The 21,564-nt window shown below is 50.7% G+C and overlaps 1 protein-coding gene across 2 annotated transcripts in view; it reads right to left on the bottom strand.

The window, feature by feature from the left end:
- Positions 1–3,137: 3,137 nt before the first annotated feature.
- BTBD11 (BTB domain containing 11) overlaps positions 3,138–21,564 on the bottom strand; it is a 291,628-nt gene continuing 273,201 nt past the window's right edge. Inside the window, exons 14-17 of one of the 2 annotated variants that reach the window (XM_032836534.1) lie at positions 19,076–19,157; positions 13,305–13,373; positions 11,474–11,587; positions 3,138–4,290 (exon numbers count right to left, since the gene is read on the bottom strand). In XM_032836534.1, the coding sequence (XP_032692425.1) occupies positions 4,081–4,290; positions 11,474–11,587; positions 13,305–13,373; positions 19,076–19,157 (475 nt within the window). In that variant the 3' untranslated portion in view covers positions 3,138–4,080. The remainder of the gene's footprint in view (positions 4,291–11,473; positions 11,588–13,304; positions 13,374–19,075; positions 19,158–21,564) is intronic. The other variant, XM_032836535.1, reaches the window with a different exon arrangement.

The raw sequence follows: 21,564 nt of genomic DNA, 5'->3' as shown, positions 1-21,564 counted from the left end.
CACCCTGGGCATGGCTGCAGTAGAAGGTTCTAGAAATGAAGGGCAGGTGATGGGCATTGAGGACGGCACTTGAGGTAATGAGCACCAGGTGTTATAGGCAACTGGTGAATCACGAAATCGTACCTCTGGAACTAATAATACAAAAAAAGAAATGGAGGGCAGAATTGTTAACCTTCCCTTCCTTGTGAGAACTGTCAAGTTCTCCTTCCCTCTGCTCTCTCAAGTTTGGAAGTGCCTTTTCCTGCTGCTAACTGTGTAGGACCTGTTCAAAATATCTTGCTTAACCCTCCCAACGATGCTAGTAACTAGTTATATTTACACCAATTTTTCAGAATGGAAAAATGAAAACTAGGTTTTGTGAGTGACTTGTCCAGTGTTCCAGGGCTAGTGAGGGGCTGGGTTGGTTTGGATATGTGCAAGTTTCCAGACCTGCTTGCAGCCTGAAGTCTGGCAGTGGATGGCTGTGCATCTCCCAGACTGGAACCCCCAAGCCCAGAAGCCCAGAAAGCTGTCTTGCAGGGTGTCGGGTATGGCCCATCCTTGAGGGAACCCGAGTGGGGGGATGTGGGTCTGCGCCCATTTGTCTGTGACTCAAGCTTGCGACGGCAAAGCGAGGGGCGGAGGGAGTGAGCGGGGAATGTGAACACGCAAGGAACCCAGGACTAGTGAAATAAAAGAGATTCTCCGAGGGCTGTGTGGAACCCTTGCCACTTTATCCACCCCGCCTGCAAAGCGCGCGGCCCTAGGCTCCTGGAATGATGGGGGTGGGGTGAAACCACGCCCACCTGGGCTAACACGTTCGCCCTGGGGCTTCAAGCCACGCCCACCTGGACTAACACTTCCGGCCTGGGGCTTCACCGGGGCGGAGGAAACAATGGGAGCCACGGAGACAGAATCACAGAGCTAAAGAACCGCACGGGCGGAGGAGATCTTAGAGGCCCGTCCGTCCATCTGGACCCTGAAGGGTGCCTCTTCGGGGAGTCTTCCAGCTTCTGTCTCCCTTGATGGGAGCTCACATACCTCGATCCCCATTTTGGAGGGGGGGGATCCTCCTTCTTTTGGGAAGCACGGATGACATGTAAATACAGGATATACAAGGTCAATCGCACACGTGCAAATATTTTGGCGGCCGCAGAAGCCCAGCCGGGGCCGTCGTGTTTATTCGGGTGACCGTGCGTACACCCTCCTCCCCGCAGACGCTCCTCCCGTTCCTCCTAGCAGTGGAAGGGGTGCAGGGAGCTTTGTGGCCGGCAGGTGGGCTCAGCCTTCTCCCCGCAAGCCGCTAAGGGCTTCAGATGCTTTGGGCTTCACTAAGGACCGAGTGACAAAGCCTCCTGTCAGAGAAGTAAAAAGCAAATGCCGCAGCGTACGCCTTGTCTTTGCAGAAGGAATAAATCAAATGGTGTACTCACCCCAGAAGCCACGCAGGGGGTGAAGCACAGTAAAAAATAAACCAACCTTCTGTTCTCCAGGCCGGACTAGCACTCGGAGTTCCCTTCCTGTAGGCCTTGTGGATGGGTGGGGGGTGTCGGGGGAATCAGTCTCCACCCAGACCCGGGCTGGGCCAGAGCGGACCAGGTGGGGCCTGGGTTTGACCACAGTGTTGAGGCTACCCGAGAAGAGAGCTGCTTGTCCCTCTGGGGATCCACCCACCCCACCCCAGAATGCTGCCGCCATCCACAAACATCAAGTCAGGCTGGCCCTTGGTAGGGGACACACCATGTGGGAGGGGACTTCTTTTTCTCCATTTCCCACCCCCCACAAAGCTTCCTCAAGGCACAGAAGAGACAGCCAGAACTTAAACCCTCTGCAGGCCGATTAGCCTCATGAGGCCAGTAGCCAAGGTGGTCTCACCTTTTAAGTCCTCCAAATGGGGGGGCACCCAGAGGTGTACGCAGGCCCCAGGGGACTTGAGCCTGTGAGGCCGACATCTCTTCCACAGAGCGGACAGGGGGCAGCCCACTGCCAACGACAAGAGCCCCTCCCTCTCTTTCACCTGGCATCTTCATTTTCCTTGACTTTTTTCTGCGGGACCACGTTTTCCAATCTTTCAAATGAATGAAGTTCTCAGGCCCCACCTGGCGGGGAAAGAGCTCCCTCGTACCACACACATGCGATGCGCAGCTTGGGAAAATCGTTTAATGACAGAGAAAGCACACACCAAACTGCAACAGAAGCCTGTCGGGAGTCGCCACTGTACAAATCGGAGGCCAGAGGCCCCAAACTAGCATAAGACATTCGCAGGGAAGTCAGTCGTGGTGAGGGGAAGATCACACAGCATTTCTGAGGATGCAGAGGAGGCAGGAGGCAGCGGTGACTCACGCATGGGCTGTGTATCTTCTGGAATGTGGCCTCCTCTGCAGGCAGTCTCTCCCCCCTTCTTCATTTGATGGTAGGGCCTGGAGAGGTTTGCAAATGACCAAGTAGGAGAGAGGCCTCGTGGATCCAAATCACTCATGGGCCAGCGTTGTAGGCAGACACGGCCTGGGCGCTCACGGGTCACACCCATGTAACTCGGCATTGGTCCTCTTGGATGGTGGCTCAGGGAGCAAGTTCGATGGGTGACAGCAGCTCCTCGGAGTCTAGGGTCCGTGCACAACTTCCCAAAGGCATGCGAGGAAAGAGGTTTTTAACCAACGAGACTTTGCCAACCCCAAAGGGTAAAAGTCATTCTCGTTTCTAGCTAGGTTCCAATTAAGGGACAAGAAAGAAAATGAAAAAAGGCAGCAACTCAAAAATTACTTGGAATATCGTGGAATATCGTGGCACCAATCCCTTTTGTTTATAATATATGGCAGAGCAAAACGGACCCCTGTCAATATAAACTTTCGTTATAGATAACCTTATAACTGTACACTCTGGGGATACAGAAAGAATCCTTCCTATCATACACGTTTCATTTTTAAAAATAATCTAACATAGTCATATATCTGGCTAGTAACAAACTATTAACATCTTCTGAGAATACAGAGGAAACTTTGGGATTAATAGTAAATCCTCTGGCGTGCGCCCTCCCCGCCCCCCATCAGCATCATCTATGAACACGTTTCTGCAAAAGCATCCCAGAATCATTGTTAAAGGAAAGGAATAGGTTCTAGTTTTCACCAAATGGATTTTTAGCAAGACGTGATGGAACATTTTTTTACCTTGGCAAAAATGAAGCACAAACATAACATTTCACTGGTTCGGGCCCATGCAAATGCATGTTTTGTTATGTGGGGGTGTTTTATTCTCACCCCAAAATCACGATTAGCATGCACGTTGTTTTCAACTATCGAGTTAGAGATAATTATTGGCAGTGCACCTCTTTTGTATAACCATGATCCCTAAGGCAAGGTTATTATTTTACCTTGTATAGAATATCAGTAATAACTTGTCAGATGCATATGTTTATACAGTACAGACTGGCAACTTACTGTTTAAAAAAAAAACAAAAACTCAAAACACAGATCCCTAAACACAATTCAATTGAAAATGAACTGTTAAGCTTTTAGAAATAGATTTGAAACTACAACGCTGCCCTGTTTTTTTGTTTTGTTTTGTTATGAACATTTTAAAAAGTGCCCACCCCTAAAAATTCGCCAATTTATTTCTTCGTGATTGGTAACAGTCTCGCAAATTTGCTACCACGCTGACTCTCCCTGAACCTCAGAGACGAAGGTCCTTCGTGGGAACACAACGCTTGCTTGTCAGGGTCAGACCAGTCACGTTCTCCAGCTCTCAACCGGTAACCCAGACGACCTTGAGTCCTCAATTCATCCACTGGACGGTGGTCCCCGCCCCGGCTGTTTGACTGCCCCAGGGGTGCTTTCCTATGGGCTTGGCTTGGCTGCCCCATGTTGACCTTCAAGCTCCGGACCCCGCTGCCATCTGACCTAGAGACCAGAGGCATGTCCTTTGTTTTTCAACAGGAACACACAGGAGCTGAAATTGCTTATTCGAGAGAAGCTGAGGCAGTAGAGACAGCTCCTTGGCCTAGCCAAAAACAGACGCCAGGTGAACTTGGTATGTGTTTGTGTGAAGCCAGTGCAGCAGCAGGGTCTGGAAAGTCCCCGGGGACCGTTCCCTGCCCTGGACGTTTCATACGACAGAACCTTTGGAAGAGGACAAGTGGATTGACTGAATCCTGATGGCCAACGTCCTCTGTAAGTCCTGGAGCACATCCTGGCCCGTCCCTTCGCCATTTTTGTCATAGAGGAGCTGCTTGAAGGCTTCGTTTTCGATGAGGACCATCATGTTTTTGAGAAAGTAGCCTTCACAGTACGCTGAGAGCTCTGTGACTCCAAGAAACTGGAGAGAGACAGGAAGCAGGAGAAGGTTAGGTTTCTGGACCACCTGCGTACCTAATAATGGCTAACAGCCATGAGGGTAGATTGATAACGGTGGCTGAGATTCTCTGCGCTTTGCTGCATTCCCCTAGGGGACTGGGGTTCATTTCTCCGGGGCTTGGCCTTTTGTGACTTCCTCAGGCCAACAGCAGGTGGCAGACGTGAGAGCTGCCAAGCCCGAGCTCGCTTTAAAGGGCCAGGTTTGGACTTCCACACTCTTGCTCAGAACCCCACTTCTGCAGACAGAACAGGCGAGGCTAGCCTGCTGGGAGGGTGAGAGGCTCCAGGAAACTGAGAGGAGACAGTGACCGAGCCCAGCCAGGGTCACCCAAGCCAAGCACAGCTGACCAGCCAGCTGACTTCAGAAGCAAGGCCCGTGGAGACCAGAAGAAACTTCCAGCTGTCCTGTGGACTCCTGTGCTGAAGACCTGCTTACTGGTTTAACCCCCCGGGTTTTGCGTTTCTTTGTTGTACTCTAGCGAGCTGGCGCATGAACGGAGCTGCAGACACAGCTCTAAGCGCTTGCAGTGTTAGCTCATTTGACTCTCACAGCAGTCCCGGGTGGGCATGGACTACGTACGCCCCGGATTTGGGGCAGTGGTTTCTCTCCCAGGGCTGATTTGGCCATCCAGGGGACATCTGGAAAAGCCTGGAGGGAGTTTGGTTGTCACGACTGGGAGGTGGCGGTGACGTGTGTACCACTGGGATCTAACGGGTGGAATCCAGAGATGCTGCTGGGGCTGCCACCATGCGCAGGAGAGCCCCAGCAGCAGAGAATCCTGCAGCTCAAGCAGTCGGTGCTAAGGCCGAGAGAGTGATCTGGACACAGGGTTCCTTGCAGTCTAAGCCAGTGGGGGAGGGATGATGTTGACCTCCATCAGGGGCCAAGTCGAGGCTCGGCAGATGGCAGACACTTAGTACTTGTTGAATGTGGGAGCGAGCAGTTAACTAACTGAGTAACAGACTCACGGCGAGCATCGACCGAGAGCTTACAATGTGCCAGACACCTTGCCAGGCACTTCGCCTGCAACATCTCATTTAATCTCCAACCTCCCTGGAGGCGGGTGTATTACCACCTCCAATTTACAGATGAAGAAACAGACAAGACAGTAACTGACAACAAAATCACGCAGTGCATCCAGGGCAGAATCAGGCATGGAACTCTGGTAATTCAAGTCCTAAAGGCTCTGTGGTTAACCACCAAGACACTGCCTCTAGCCCAGCACCATTTCTCAGAGGGTGGGTATTTAGCCTCATGCGTGTGCCTGGCGGAGGGACTCGTGTTTGAGGCACGGAAGTACATGTGGTTATGTGGGTTGGCTGTCTTCAGACCTTTTCTACACTTCCCAAAGCTTGTAAGTCTCTCTATCAGAATGAACTGGGCACTCAGAAGTTAAGTGCTCCTGGAGATGACATCCTGTTGCTCTATTTAGATGCTGAATTATCTACATCATCTAAATGCTGAATCATCCTTCTGAAATCCCCGATATCCTGTCCTTTAAACCAGGCATGCACTTTAAGTTGTAGATGTGGAATGGTGCAATGATAATGAGGCAGGGCCGACAGGGTTCCGGGGGAATGAGCTGGAACACTTGGATTCAAGTGGGGGCTCCTCTACTTTCCTGAAGATGTGACCAGGGCTGGGTCACTTTGCCCAAGCTTGGGTTCATCATTTTCAAAATGAGAATGAGGCCACCTGCATCCCAGACCTGTCGGGATGATTTATGGCATGATTCTGTCATTTGTCACACTTAGGAGAGGCAGGTTAGGAATGTAGCTAAGAGAGGGGCCTCTGGGATCTTTTTTTCCCTTCCATCCATCCATCCTTCCTTCCTTCCTTCCTTCTTCTTCTCTTTTTTTTTTTCTTCAGATTTATGACTTTAGCCATTAGCTGTTGGGCGAGTACATAATCTCTCTTTGCTGCGAACTTCCTATCCATAAAATGGGGAAGATTACCTCCCTAATAGTCTATTGTTGAGATTAAATGAGATCACGCATGGAGCATCAGAGCAGTGGTCAGTTGTACTCAGCACTCAATGCTAGCTGTCATTGTAAATGTAAACTATTTATAATTATCACTCTCTTTCTCACCAGCTGGTATCCAGTGACCCACGTGGACAAAGTAGGTGGCCAAGCTGGGAAAGGGGAACTGACTGTACCTAGAGAACCTAGCCCAGGGGCGCCTGGGTGGCTCAGCTGGTTGAGCATCCGACTCTTGGTTTTGGCTCAGGTCATGCTCTCAGGGCTACAGGACTGAGCCCCACATCAGACTCCGTGCTCAGCGGGGAATTTGCTTAAAGATTCCCACCCTCTCTCCCTTCCCCCATCTCTCAAATAAATAAAAATAAATCTTAAAAAAAAAAAAAAAGAACCTAGCCAAGCCAACTGGCCCTTACAAAGACCAAGCCTGTAACCACGAACTCCCTGATGCCATGTGCTAATTCACCGAGCCAACAGCAACTGTATGAGAAAAAAAGATGTGCAACCTTGAGCAAGTCAGATCACTTTCCTATGCCTCAGTTTCCCCAGCTATAAATGGAAGGCGTGAACCAGAGGCACCAGGTAATTCGTGGTCTCTGAGAGACCCAGAGGACAAGGTGAGGTTTATCAGGTGAGAGGGCTTGTTATCACCCAGGGTTCGCATAGTATCCTGGGGGCTGGGAGAGACCTTAGGAATGATTTCATTCTTACAACAGGAACCGTTTTCTTACAGTCCCAGAGTATAAGCCTTCACTCTACAGGTGGGGCAAATGAGGCTCAGCGTTGCCTATCTTTGATTCTGCGGACACAGATCAACCCTCTTTACCACACCTGGCCACTCACTTTGTCTATCAATGTCCCTCATTGTAAGGCAGTAAGTGAAGAATAATAAATACTTACATTTACATTTGGTGATATTTACTCAATGGTGACTGTAGGTCAGACCCTGACTACCTCCACATAGCTAATTACTGACAGAACTGTGGTGGACACTCTCATCTCCTAGATCAGTGGTTGACAAACTGCAGCCCTTTGGAAAAATCTGGCCCCCCACCTGCTTTTGTAAATAAAGTTTTATTAGAACACAACCACATCCATCATTTACATATCGCCTATGGCTGCTTTTGTGTGATTCAGCAGAGTTAAGGAGGTACAAGGCGACTGTGTGGCCTATGTGAAAATATTTACCTGGCCCTCTACAGCACAAGTTTGCTGAGCCCCATCCCTAGACTCTAATTTTTCAAGGGCAGAGACTATGTCTTACTAATTTCTTATTATATTCTGATGAATACAGTTTCTGGTAAACAGCAGGTGCTCAATAAACACTAATGAATGAATCCCCTGGTTTCCAAACCTGTGTTCTTTCTAGCACAGAGCACTGCTGAGCTTACTACTCTAGCTTGGAAACAATTTGATGAACTAGCCTATTCTTTTTCCCAGGTTGAAAGATACCCCACAAGGGTCATCAGTAGCTCCGGGGCCCCCTTTGTTTTTGTTGTTTTAAGATTTTATTTATTTATTTGTCAGAGAGAGAGCACACAAGCAGGGGGAGCAGCAGGCAGAGGGAGAGGCATGCAGGACTCCATGCCAGGACCTGAGCCAAAGGCAGATGCTTAACCGACTGAGCCACCGAGGTGGTCCCCGAGGGCCCTTTTTTCGTGACTGAATAGTTTGGAACAGCTTTGCCAGGGGGGAGAAAAGATGGCCAAGCCATGCATTTATGGGATGGGCTTCTCATCTGTATGAAATTCTGCAGCTGTCTGAAACAGATGTCACAGAGAGGTAACATTGCCAAGGGCTTGTTGACATTTGCAGCATTGTTATTAGCGTGTAAATGCCTGTGTTTCCTGGGGTGCTGAACCAAGGGTTGGTTTCTTTCTTTTCCATCTTTTACTAAACTAGCCTCAATTTGCAGTACAATCTGCCAGGAACAGAAGCCACATGGCATGTGATCACTCGTGGCGCTGTAGTATCTGGAGCACAGGGGAAGCAACACAGAGAAAAGGCAGGGGCTGGCTGGCTTTGCCCTGTCCTCCATGCAAACAGCACGAAGGGCAGCTTTTGCATTGGAAACACACCAGGATGTGGCCTGGGAGCCATGGCAGTGGCTGGTGTCTGTAAAAGGCTAAGTTCTGGCTGCCCAAGTGCATCCACAAAAAGAGGCAGTTCCCTGCCTTAGGTGTGCAGAGTCTGTAGCACCCGCGGATTCCTGGCCTGGGCTCACGCCGCAGCCAGTTGCATTATTAATGGCAAGAACTACGGAGCCTCCTGCCAAGGTGGCTGGAGTGATTAAAATGGATTGCTCTCAAGACGACAGGCCACGGCAAAGCCACTTGTGGATGCTGGGTTCACAGGGCACTTGGAGCTTCCGTGGCCAGGGGAGGCGGAGAAGGAAGAGGGAGAGGGGGAGGGACCACAAGATTACTAATTAGGCTCTTCTCTTGGGGAGACAGCAGCCTCCAATGCTTTCCTGCAAAGTCATTAGTTGAAGATTAAAAAAAAAAAAAAAGTGCTGTGTCCTGAGAAACCAGATTTTGGTAAAACCTTCACTTAACCAAAATACCTAGTGTACATGCACACGTGTGTGTGTGTGTGTGTGTGTGTGTGTGTGTGTGTGTAGGAAGTAGCCTGTAGTTGTCGATTTACTGATGACCAATCAAAAGGTCTTTTCTGTGTATCAACAATTATTGCACATTATTTCCAACATTTGTTGGGCCAGACAGTAAACACAAGGTTAGGAACCTGTGCTTTGCAGGAAGACAAATCTAGATTTACACTTCTGGGTCTATACCCCAAAGAACTAAAAGCAGAGACTTGAACAGATTATTTGTCCCCTGCCCACGTGCAGAGCAGCATTATCTACAGCAGCCAAAGGGTGAAAGTCACCTGTGGGTCCACTGATGGGTGAATGGATGGACAGACACAGTGTGGTCTCTCCATACGAGGAAACATCATTCAGCTTTAAAAAGAAATGAAATGGGGCGCCTGGGTTGCTCAGTCATTGGGCATCTGCTTTTGGCTCAGGCCATGGTCCCTGGGTCCCGGGATCGAGTCCCACATCGGGCTCTCTGCTCAGCGGGGAGCCTGCTTCTCCCTCTCCCACTCCCCCTGCTTGTGTTCCCTCCCTCGCTGTGTCTCTGTCAAATAAATAAATAAAATATTAAAAAAATAAAAAGAAATTCTGACACGTGCTATAGCACGGACAAAGCTTGAAGGCACCGTGTTAATGGAAATAAGCCAGTCCCAACAGGCCAAAACGCGATGATTCCACTTATGTAAGGTCCCTAGAGGAGTCAGATTCATAGAGACAGAAGGTTAGGTGGAGGTTTCCGGGGCTGAGGGGAGAGGGAAATGGGCGTTAATGTTCCGTAGGTACAGAGTTTTAGTTTGGAAAGATGAGAAGTTCTGGAGATGGATAGTGGTGATGGTTGTACAGCAGTATGAATGTGCTTAGCCCCTGAAATGTACACTTAGAAATGGTTAAAATGGTAAATTTCACGTTATGGCATCGGCCACGATAAAAAGAAAAATCTCCACAGCTGTGTGATCTTAAGCAAGTTACTTCACCTCTCTGTGCTTCAGTTCCCTTATTACAACATGGGACTAATGATAACGTTTACCTCAAAGAGCTGCAGTGAGGTTTACAAAGGAAGGTGTGACAAGGATCTTAGCCCAGGGCCCGCACGCTACAAGGGTCTGTCGAGTGTCGGTGTTAAGACAGAAAACATCTCAAAGGCAGCCCGAGTTTTCAGGATGAGCAGTGAGAGTGCAATTCAAGTTAGTTGTCACTGGACGGTGTGGGGGATGTGTCCTGAGCTCCAGCCACACAAAAGAAGGCTTTTTTGTTTTAATTCCTGATCTCAACTCATTTCATTGTTTCTTCCTAGCAAATGCTAACGTGCCTGTCCTCAGCGCAAGGGACCAAATGAAATGGCACCTGGAACAAGTATTTGAATTCTCTTGGTCCCAGTATCCCCACAGTGACATGAACTGGATGAGGACAGTGGTCCCCCAAAATTGGAGTTAAGACGGGTCTTAGGGCTGAAGCCACAACAATGACCCCAGGAGCTTGTTAAAAATACAGATTCCTGGGGCGCCTGGTTGGCTCCGTAGGTTAAGCATCCGACTCTTGATTTCAGCTCAGGTCATGATCTCTTGGTCGTGAGATAGAGCCCCACATTGGGCTCCCGACGCAGGCTGGAGTCTGCGTCAGATTCTCTCTCCCTCTCCCCACTCATGTGCTTTCTCACTCTAAAATAAATAAATAAAATCTTTAAAAATAGATATATATACAAATTCTTGAGCCCCACTGCAGAGACCACTGTGGGGTGGGGGCCTAAAGATTCAGGACTCTCCCCAGGTGATTCTGATTAGGTGTTGGGTCCACCTGACCAGGAGGACCCCTTAGGGGTTCTCCAGGGCTATTCTCCATCTTGGCCATATCTGAAATCACCCAGGAAGCTCTGGAAAATAGCTATTCTCAGGCTCTACCCCCAGAAGCAGATTTAATTGGTCTTTGATAGGCCCCAGGCATAGGGATTTTAACTGAGTGCCCAGGTGATTCTCCTGTGGCCAGTTCTAAAACAGCAGTGCTCCCCCTTGAGCATGGACCAGAGTTACCAGGAGGGTGTGCAAAGCCACAGATGGTGGGCCTCTCCCCAGAGCTTCTGGTTCACGAGGTCTGGGACGGGGCTCCAGAATATACATTTCTAACAAGTTCCCTGAAGAGGTTGATGGTTTCTGGATTGGAGGACACACTTGAAGAACCACTATTCCTTGCTACTCAAGGTGTGGTGGCTTAGACCAGCAGCAGAAGCTTTACCTGGGAGCTTGTTAGAAACACAGACGCCAGGGCGCACCGGGCTTGCTGAGTCAGGGTCTGCAATGTGATTCGTGTTTGGGAAGCACTGTTCGAGAAACAGCTCTGTTTTTGAAACTTCCAAGAGTTCCTGCTTTCATTGTATTTGGGAGGGGCGAGATGAAGGGCAAGGCATTTTTTTCTAGAGCGGGAGGGAGGCTGAGGCGGAGGAAGGAATGCGGGCAGCTCAGCCTGGAGCGGGCAGGCCAGCGTCTGCTCTCTGGCCAGACTCCGTGTCTGCGAAGGAAAAGCCCGAGCCACTTCCGTGCACCGCGCATGCTTGGGCAGCCTGGGCTGGATTGATTACCTTGGCGTGATTGTAAATATCCACACAGTTGTCAGTGTTAATGCTCTTTGCGCAGATAATCTCACAGTGTCGCTGCAAGGCCTCCAGCTGGAAAAATTTAGCGGCAGACAGAAGCTAAAAATCATAAGAAGAGCCTGTTAGAGGTTGGGAGGTGGAAATAAAGGGAGGACGGTGGTGGGGAAAATCTCCATCTTCCACAGAGATGTCCCAAGGAAAAGGGCTGGGGGCACAGTGGTGGGTCTGTCACTTTAAAGCACAAAGGAAACCCCAGAAACTAAGGCACAGGGATAGAACTCTGCTGCGGGCGAATATGGCAGAGGGGAGGAGGCTGAAGGGAAACAGATTTAGCATTTTAGCAAAAATGCCTGCAGTTGCTATATCCAGAAACAAGGGTGAACGCCCTTAGTTAGCAAGACAGACATGGATGCGGCGAACTCCCTCGGTTCACGCAAGTGTCCTATACAAATGTCACCTCAGAGAAGCCTCCCGGACCGCCCCACCTCGGGTCACCTCCCTCCATCACTGTCTGGTCTCCTTCCCTTGCCTCAGTCTTCCTTCGAGCCCTCCTCTCATCAGACATGATGTCATGCCTGGCGCCCTCAGAGAGCCCGGTGGGGGGGGGGCAGGGGTCTCTGTCCCTTTGCATCACTGCGGTGGCTGGGCCCCTGGGAGTTTAAAGGGACTGGCTCTGTGGGGAAAGGATGGGGGTGGGCGTGGGCGGCAGGGTGAGCTGCTTCTTGGTGACAAGCTCTTCTGCATCATTTATATGATTTATATGTGCATTCGTTATTTCAATTCTAAAATAAAAACAAATGTGACAGAAGAGCCTGCGTCCTCAGATGGTAGCGTGGTCCGCAGTTGGAAAAGTGTCAGTGCAGAGGTTCAGAGAGACGAGAGAGGAACTGGGGGGTGGGTGGTGGGCGTTGGGGGGAGGTTACAAAGGGAAGGATAAATGGGTCACACAGTGAATACCCAGCCTATGGCCCTCCAGGTGCCAGGAACTGTTGCCGGCACCTTATTATAAAATCCTACAATCTTAAAAACCCAGTAAGGTAGATTTTGTTATTCCCATTTCCAGGTAAGGTAATTGAGGCTTGGCCAAGATCACACAGCTCTGCAGGAGCAGAGCCTGGATCAAAACTCGATTTTTCCACCCCTGTGTGGGGTCATCTTTTGACGGGCTGACCGTGCTGACCTCTCTAATCGGCCAGGAGCCCAGGACTTCCGTCACCTGAAAAGGATCCTGGTTCCTTTGCTTGGGATTATTGGAGTGATTTTGGCTTCCGGTTCAAAGCTCCCAGCTTGGAGCAGGAAAACCAACAAGGGCTCCACTTTGAGGAAGGAGCAGGGTCCCTTGGCCTTGGGGAGAAGCGAGCAGACTCAGAAAGGGAGGACAGGCTTGACGGAGAGGTAGACAGCAGATGGGGTGGGGGAGCCAAGGAGCCTCGGGAAGGAGGGATGGTCACCGGGAGCCCTTATAATGGGCTCCTGGCAACCACATCAAGGGACACACTGTGATTTATGTTTCCAGGTAACAGAAGTCACCAAGATAGCTCCTGATGGTGATATTTGTGCCCTCGCTGTGCCTAGAGCTAGCCGCAGCCTCCTCAGTAAGCCCCCTCGACCCGCCCCAAAGCCTATTAAAATTGGATTTTGCAGACTTGCTACCTAGCACCCCAGCTCTCCAGGAAGGGGCTCTGCCGAGAAGCCCTTGGGAGGTCCAAGGAGGCAGGCAGGACCCCAAAGCCTGTAGCCAAGAGAAAACCCAACACAGGTGCCCCCCGACACTGCCAACACATGCCAGTGACCTGGGTTTACAGGGATGCCTTACCTCCATTATCTCGTTGTTTTTAATGAGCAGTGACTCTGGGCCACCGTAGTAGAGATACTGCATGACCAGCTGGAAGAAAGGACACAGAGAGCAAAGCGTCAGTCCGAGGGCAGCACAGACACAGTCCTCTTACAGCTGGGCAGTCTGTGTGTCCCTCTAGAACATCGGCTCCTGCCGGATCGCTGCCTCGTAGGGAAAGTTCCCCTTAGGACACTTCTTCCTCACTGGACAGTTTTCCTTATCGCCCGCTGCCATTTGTCTCCCTGTGGTTCTGCTGGGTTCCAAGCGTACCCCAGCTCTGCTCTCCATCACAGACGGCGATCACAGCTTTCCCCTTCCACGTTCCCCCCCATTTGGCTGCCTCCAAGACACTTGGCTTAAACAGCCTGCACCAGCGGCCATTCCCCTCTGGGAGCATGGCCCACTGTGACTGGAAGATTCTCCTTAAATCCCAGAGAGGGACTCTGGGTTACCACGGGACCACCTGCTCCTTTTTACAGCTCAACAAGATGTGGGGTGTAGCCGTCAGGGGTCGGGGGTTTCATTGTCTTGTTGATGTGAACAGTCCTAGCCAGGCTGCTCAGACCGTCCACGTGATTCAGGAGGCCTGAAAGGCGTGCCAACCAGAGCTTTACCAGCTGGCGTCCCTTTAGAACGAGGCCCCCGGATGTGCAGAACTGGCCGTCACCACCTCCCACGAAGCTGTTCATTTTTTAGATGGTGCACAGGCTTTCCAAGTGGGCATGGTCTTCTCCACATTGTCCTCTGCCTGCCTTATGACACGTGGACTCCCTGCCTGTCCCCACGGCAGCTGTGCTAGAAGCATCTGTGGACTGGCTACATCCCATCTTTGGGCATTTGTAAAATGAGGCACTGGGGCCGGGATGTCTGCTATGGTCCCTTTAGGCTCCAAAGGTCTGTGACCACCATAAGGGAGTGGTTAAGGGCAAGGACCCTGCACTCGGGCTACCTCAGTCTCCGATCAGGCTCTGCCACTTAAATGCTGGGTGACTTGAATTAGGTTAGGCCTCTCTGTGCCTCAGTTTTATCATCTGTAAAGTGGGGCTAACATTACCTACGTCATGTGATGAGGATTACACGACAGGGAACAGCTCTAGCAAAGTCCTGGCACGTGGCAAGAACTCAGTAAATGTTAGCTCTTTGATTTTCTGAGGTGGAAGCACCTTTTTCCTGTAATACCTCTACCACCTACACTCAGGCCTTTGAGGCCCTGTGCAACTGATCTCAATCTACCTTTTGCATGCATGTTTACAAATAATAGTTTTCTTAAAAAACATGTTTACAGGGCCCCTGGGTGGCTCAGTGGGTTAAAGCCTCTGCCTTCGGCTCAGGTCATGGTCCCAGGGTCCTGGGATCCAGCCCAGCGTTGGGCTCTCTGCTCACCAGGGAGCCTGCTTCCTCCTCTCTCTCTCTGCCTGACTTCCTGCCTACTTGTGATCTCTGCCTGTCAAATAAAAAATTTAAAAAAAAAAAAATCTTTAAAAAATAAACCAAAAAACATGTTTACAGATTTACTGAGCTGTATCTCACATAATGCAAACTGTTTCTGTTTAAAGTGTCCAGGTCGGTGGTTTCAGTGGATTCACAATGTTGTGCGACTGTCCCCCCTATCTAGTTTTAGAACATTTCCAACACCCCCAGGAGAAACCCTGTGCCCATAACTAACCATTCCCACTCCCTCCTGGGCTGGTCCTGACAACCACGAGGGAAGTGCCCGTTCCAGACATTTTGTATGAATGGAATCCTACGACATGTGCTCTTTGGTATGGCTGCTGTTGCTTTGCGTCCTATTTTCAAGGTTCACCCTTGTTGTCACAGATCTTTCCTTCATTCTTTTTTATGACTGAACAATGTACTGCATTTTGTGTATCCCTTCATTAGCAAAGGGGCATCTGGATTGTTCCCACATTTTCGCTCTTAGGAATCCGGTTGCTAAGGATTAGTTTACTTTTTCAAATCTCATCTGCCACTCTGCCCTTCTCTCTCCTCCTCATCTTGACAACATCTGCCTCTTATACTCTGACCAGTCCCAACCACTTGCTTTTAACCGAACCTATCACCGCGTTTTGTCTCAGGCTTTTGCCCAAGCTGTTCTCTCTGCTTGGATGCCCTTCCCTTCTTCTTCTTCACTTGTTGAACGTGGACCCCTCTTTTGGGATCTAGCTCAGTGGTCACATCGATGAAGCCTTCTCAGATCTCCCAGCTTCGGCCCCAGGCTGGGCAGCACCTCATCCACAAATGCAGTGTGACTTCTCCCTGGAGCTTGAAGGCCCAGGTGTGGACTGTTTCTGTGTTCCCATGCCTAACAGGGGGCCTGCGCCCAGGAAGCACGCTTGAAACAGAAACACTAGCCCTCTGTTTCCCTTTTGTGCTTGAGTCTCCACATGCTGACTCTGGGCTTCTGCCACTACCCGCCTGTCACAGAGATGGCAGTGCTGATGGTGGTGGCTGAGACTTGGTGAAAGGATCACACAGCCTCATGGCCCCTCTGCTCCCCCATGCTGATGGGTCCCGGGGATCTACAATACCACATCAGCGGATGGCGGGATCCTGCTCTTAGGCAGGTAACAGATTGCCCTAGCTCCTCTCTTTTCTAAGGGCCAAACCAATAACCACCACCACCACCACCACCACCACCACCAGAGCCATGAGAGGAATTTCCCCGAACACAGGCCTTGCTCCATTGTTTCATCTCATTTATTCGGGTCGGGCTGCGGGCTGAAAATGCCGCTCCTTTAGAAGATGGAGATCCTGGGGCTAATGGGATTTAAATCAGGCCGCCCCTCTCCGCCTTCAGACTCTGCCAACACAGGCCTTTTTCGCAAGGGGGCAAAACGAACCCTTAGAAGGCCAAAGGGCCTGTTTATGGAGTTGTTTTTCTTGGCAGCTGAAACCTGCACGAAGCCCGAAGCCCGGAGTTAATCGCATCCTCAGCCTCCGGAGACCCCCACTTGCAGGTGCAGCTGCGTCCGGCGCTCGCCTGTGCGCGATGCTAAACCATCTGGAGGGGGGGCGGCGGGTGGGGGGAACTCCAGGCAGTTTCATTTGCTAAATTTCTTCTGTCAGCGTGGAAGGGAAGTGAACAGGCCCCTGGGAGCCTCCTTCTGGGTCAGATTCAGCCCTCTTTGGCTTATTTCAAGCCACAAATGAGGCTTTTCTTTTATGGGGAAGGGGCAAGCACACAGAGAATTCCCCGGGGGCCCGCTAAACCATCCCCCTCCTTACAGTAACCCGAGGCTAATGTGGCCAGGAAACCTTCCCCAGTCAAAAGCAATTACAGGCCTCAGAGTCCTCTGGGGCGTGCTTTCCCCACGCAGGTCTCTCATTCAATGGGTCTGCACAGCAAACATGCACTAGATGCCTTCTCTACGGTTCCTATTACAGGAACCTCCCCAATTAGTTCCAGGCTTTATGGCGTAAGTGCCCGCTTCACGAACACTGGGGAGAGGTGGGAGGTGTGCGTTTTCCAGCACTTACTTCAAGCTCAGACTCTCATGGGCCTATGATTCTTTCGTCAGGGCTGGCTAACTTCAGCATCCTGATGATGCCTGGGCTCCAGCCCAGGTTCCGATGGACAGCCTGGGCACGGGCAATTTTTAAAGCTCCTCACATGACTCCAATGTCCAGCAGAGGCCGAGAAGCACCAGCTTGGAGCCCGACACATAGCCAGCATTCAAGAAATGGGGGCTGTTCTTACCACTGTCCCCCTTTAGAAAGGGGATTCCAGGACCAAGTCCCTAGGCTTTGGCACCAGATGGACTGGGCTCCCATCCTGGCTCTGTCCCTAAGTAGCACTAAGACTTGGGGCACAGGATTTAAGTTTTCTGAGCCTCAGTTTCTTCGTCTCTAAAACCGGCAAGAAAAATCCTGATAACCACGGGCAAGCAGAGGTCAGTATCTCATTCATAGTTGAAGCCCCACAAAGGTTTCTTCACGGTCCTTCCTCCGTGAATCCTAAAGCAAAGCAGCAGTTCTGGAAAATTTCAAACTCCATAGCCACCACTGTTCCAGAAAGGACTGTGGCCACTTGGCTGTCAGCGGGAAGTGTGGTGAGACACTGGGGTGAGAAGCTGGGTGTGGGGGCGTGCCAGTGCCCTAGTCCTACGCTGGGGCTCCAGTCTCCTCGCCAACCCCCACACCCCAGTGGAATGGCTCACCCAGATTAGCCTTATCCTTGGAAACCTCATTCGCCCTTTCTCCCTCGATCAGTCCCAAGTAACCTATTCTACCAGGTCTTGTGCTGAGTAGGAAGGTGATTTATGAGTTACAGCTCAGAAAAACAACAACCCACTTAAATATTGTCAAGTTGAATGCTTCCTCGTGTTGTCCTACTTGCCAATCTCTGCAAGAACCCATGACCTAGAGGTGATAATGATTAAATTGTTAAAATGGAGGAAATGAGCCTCAAAGAGTGCCTTACCCATAGTTACTTGGGAAGGATACTTTCTTTCGAAGTTTCAGCATAACCAAAGAAATGAATCTCTAAAGGTGGAGATGCAGGCGCCACAAGAGGCTTTAGGGGCTAGTGTGAGGGTATGGTGGCTTCCTGGCAGCTCTCTAAACAGCAGGATCTGGGGGACCAGGGTCAAGGGTAGAGGGAAGAACCACCATCTGGCCTGCCTTCTCCTGACTTGGCTCATGCTATGTGGTCCCAGGGAGTATTTTCAGTCTCCAATATACCCTAGGACCCAGCTGAACAGACTGATAATCACTTTCTCTCAAACACACCCCATGACTTCCCACAACTGGGCCTTTGTTTATGCTGTTCCACCCCCTGCAGTACCCCCTCTCTCCTCTCCACCAGACGAGGAAAGGAGCCTCAGAAGGGCTGGTGAAATGCCCAAGGCCCCGTGGTAGATATTGATTTTAAATAGGAAAATGCTGCATTTCAGTCCCGGACTGTAGCTCTCTCCTCCCATGTCTAGATCGGTAGCCTTGCCTCGCCGCCCTGGCCCTGGCCAGCCCCGTCTCCTGCCCCTCCCACTTGCCACCATCTCCGAGCCGTCTCAACAGCCCTCTTGGGCCATGAGTCCCCTGCGGACCTGCCTGAGCCTCAGCCACCCGTGTGCTCTTCCTAGGGCTGTGCTTCCTGAGCTGAACTGCAGGAGACCAGGTCCTGCCCTGAGTCCAGCAGATTCCGGCCCCAGGTCCCCCGACGTGGACGGCGCATAACTCTGGCTGCTGGGGGAACAGCACTGAGGGAGTGCAGTCTTTAATAAAAGTCGTCTGGCTCCTCATTGCATGAGGCTGACCACAGCTCTGGGACTTCATCCCTGCTGTTCTCTGCCTAGAATCTTCTAACACCCTTTTTTGAGCCTCAGGGCTTCCTATGGTTCCCCAAATTCTCCTCAGCCCTCACTATTCCAGCTAACGCCTCACCAGGAGGGCTTCCCTGATTTCTCTGGTCTGAATTGCCAGAGCACATTGGCTCTGCTTCCTCTCTCTCGCACATCCCCACGTTGTACTGTAAGAAATTAATTACTCAGAGTTACCACCCCCGGACTGTGAGGCCCCAGGGGAGGAAGGTCCTTTATCCCTGTGTCCCCAGGTCCTAGCAGAGTGCTAGGCATACAGTAGGTGCTCAATAAATACCGTAGGGATAAAATGATGGTAAACTGGAGGGGGTGTGAGAAGGCACCCAGAGTCAGGGGACTGATGACTCTGCAGTGGCCAGTCCACAGTGGGGACTGCAGGGAAACCTTGTGCCCCGCACCCACCACACGACGTTCCAGGCCACAGCAGGGTCTCACCTGAAAGATGGGATACTTCACATAACCGATCTCTATGCAGGTGCTGTCATTTGTTGGCTTGCTGGACAGGAGCGCTTTGAACCTGAACAAGGACACGAGAAGGGAGATAAAAAGACCCACAGACACATCCGTAGTTTGTGAGGAACTCCACTCTCTGATGAGAGAGACACGTAAAACCCTGTATTCCCCCACTTTGTACCACATCAGCGACACGGCCCACAGACACCCTACAGGGACCATCACCCCAGTATGATGCCATACTTCGATTCGAATTATTTTTTAGAATTTTTTTTTAAAGATTTTATTTATTTATTTGACAGAGGGAGACATAGTGAGAGAAGAAACACAAGCAGGGCTGTGGGAGAGAGGGAGAAGAAGGCTTCCCACAGAGCAGGGAGCCTAATGTGGAGCTGGATCCCAGGACCCTGGGATGACCTGAGCTGAAGGCAGACGTTTAATGACTGAGCCACCCAGGCGCCCCTATTTAGAGTTTTATATTTAAGTAATCTCCCTGCCCAATGCGGGGCTCAAACTTACCACCCCGAGATCCAGAGTTGCATGCTCTTCTGACGTAAGCCAGCCAGGTGCCCTCAAACCACTCTTTTTAAATTTAAAGTTTTAACTTCAGGGGCACCTGGCTGGCTCAGTTGGAAGAGTATGCAACTCTTGATCTCAGGGTGCTGAGTTCAAGACCCACAGTGGGTGGAGAGATTAAAAAAAAAAAAGTGGTTTGAACTGCTATTTCTCATACAGGTGATTGGAACAGAATGAATACCATTTGAAAACCCACCTGTCCCTCCTGCAGGACCCATCACAAGGCTGGGTCCTTCATGGGGTCCCTCCTGAGCGCAGGCTTCATGCCCCTCTGGGGCTCACGGAGCTCCCTGCTTCCTGTGAGCTCTGCCCCCCACACCATCTTTGCCCCAGGAGGGCAGGGATTCTGCCTTCCTGACCCTGTGGCATCCCCAGAGCCCATGCCAGCCTGGGTCTGAGGCATCATAGGTAATTAATCATCTGTGGCCTAACGACTCCCTACAGATGACTTTCTTACTGGGTTTTAGATGTGCTTCCCCATGATTGACAGAACTGTAGGCTCCGAGCGGGTACAGACCCAGGCCATGGAACATACTCGTACACATTAAGGAATAAGCTAAGCTGTGTCTCTGTTCTTTCTTTCTTTTTTTTGTTTAAAGATTTTATTCATTTATTTGACACAGAGAGAGAGACAGCGAGAGAGGGAACACAGGCAGGGGGAGCAGGGGAGGGGGAAGCAGGCTTCCTGCTGAGCAGGGAGCCCGATGTGGGGCTCGATCCCAGGACCCCAGGATCATGACCTGAGCCGAAGGCAGCTGCTCAATGACTGAGCCACCCAGGTGCCCCTGTGTCTCTTAAACTTTTAACTTTGAAATAATGGTATATTTGCAGAAAAGGTATAAAGACAGTACAGAGCTCCTACAGGCCCTCCGCCCAGCTTCCCCTGATGTTAGCATCTTACAGATCCATGGCTGTCAAAACCAAGACATGAACATTGGGACAACATCTCTTCTGCTTTTATATGCATCGTAACTGAAAACCACGTAAGGCACACCACATTTTTCTCATGGTGGCAAAGCAGACATCTGGGGCTTATTTTCAGCCTTTGGGGGAGGCAGTGGGAGACCAGGGGAGCCTGGGAAGTATTGGTCACACGCATTCATCAGCAAACATCCCGGAAGTGGGCACCCAGTATCCTCACCCCTCTGTGCACCCTGACGGCCTCCTTATCTGGCATCTCCTTCTCCTCTGTGCGCCCTCACTGATCCCAGTTGAGGTCTTTGGATAATGTGGTTCTAAATGGTCAACTCATTTCAACTCAAAGCGGAAGGACTAAGGGCCATAGCAAAGTTGGCAGGGAGAGGGCCAGGCTGTTGTCAGCTCCATAGTCAGAGGGAAAAGTCCGGTTCAAGACCTGTGCATTTCGGGTGGCTCATGCCAGAGTTCTGGGATATTTGGAGAGCAGGCATGAGACGTTTCAGGCTGGAACCGTGTGAGGGCACTGGGCCGGGGAAGCTAAAATCCAATCCACACTCTGTTCCAAAGCTCTGTGCCAGAAGAACAGATGCCCTTGCCTGAGTCACACAAAGGTGCTGCTGTTTATGCTAGTGCCTGCTCTGTACTTTAAAAATCATGGTAAAAAACACATAATAGAAAAATGACCATCGGGTCACCTGGGTGGATCAGTGGGTTAAAGCCTCTGCCTTCGGCTCAGGTCATGATCCCAGGGTCCTGGGATCGAGCCCCGCATTGGGCTCTCTGCTCAGCGGGTAGCCTGCTTCCTCCTCTCTCTCTCTCTGCCTGCCTCTCTGCCTACTTGTGATTTCTGTCTGACAAATAAATAAATAAAATCTTAAAAAAAAGAAAAAGACCATCTTAACCATTTAAAGCATACAGAAATGTTAAATATATTCACTCTGTTGTACAACCAATCTCCAGAACCTACTGTGTACCCA

The sequence above is a fragment of the Lontra canadensis genome, unplaced genomic scaffold, assembly GCF_010015895.1.
Source record: "Lontra canadensis isolate GAN:19392208 unplaced genomic scaffold, GSC_riverotter_1.0 scaffold93, whole genome shotgun sequence".
NCBI classification, from domain to species: Eukaryota; Metazoa; Chordata; class Mammalia; order Carnivora; family Mustelidae; genus Lontra; species Lontra canadensis.
The sequence above is the reverse complement of the archived record's forward strand: the minus strand, read 5'-3'. Positions and strand labels throughout refer to the sequence as shown.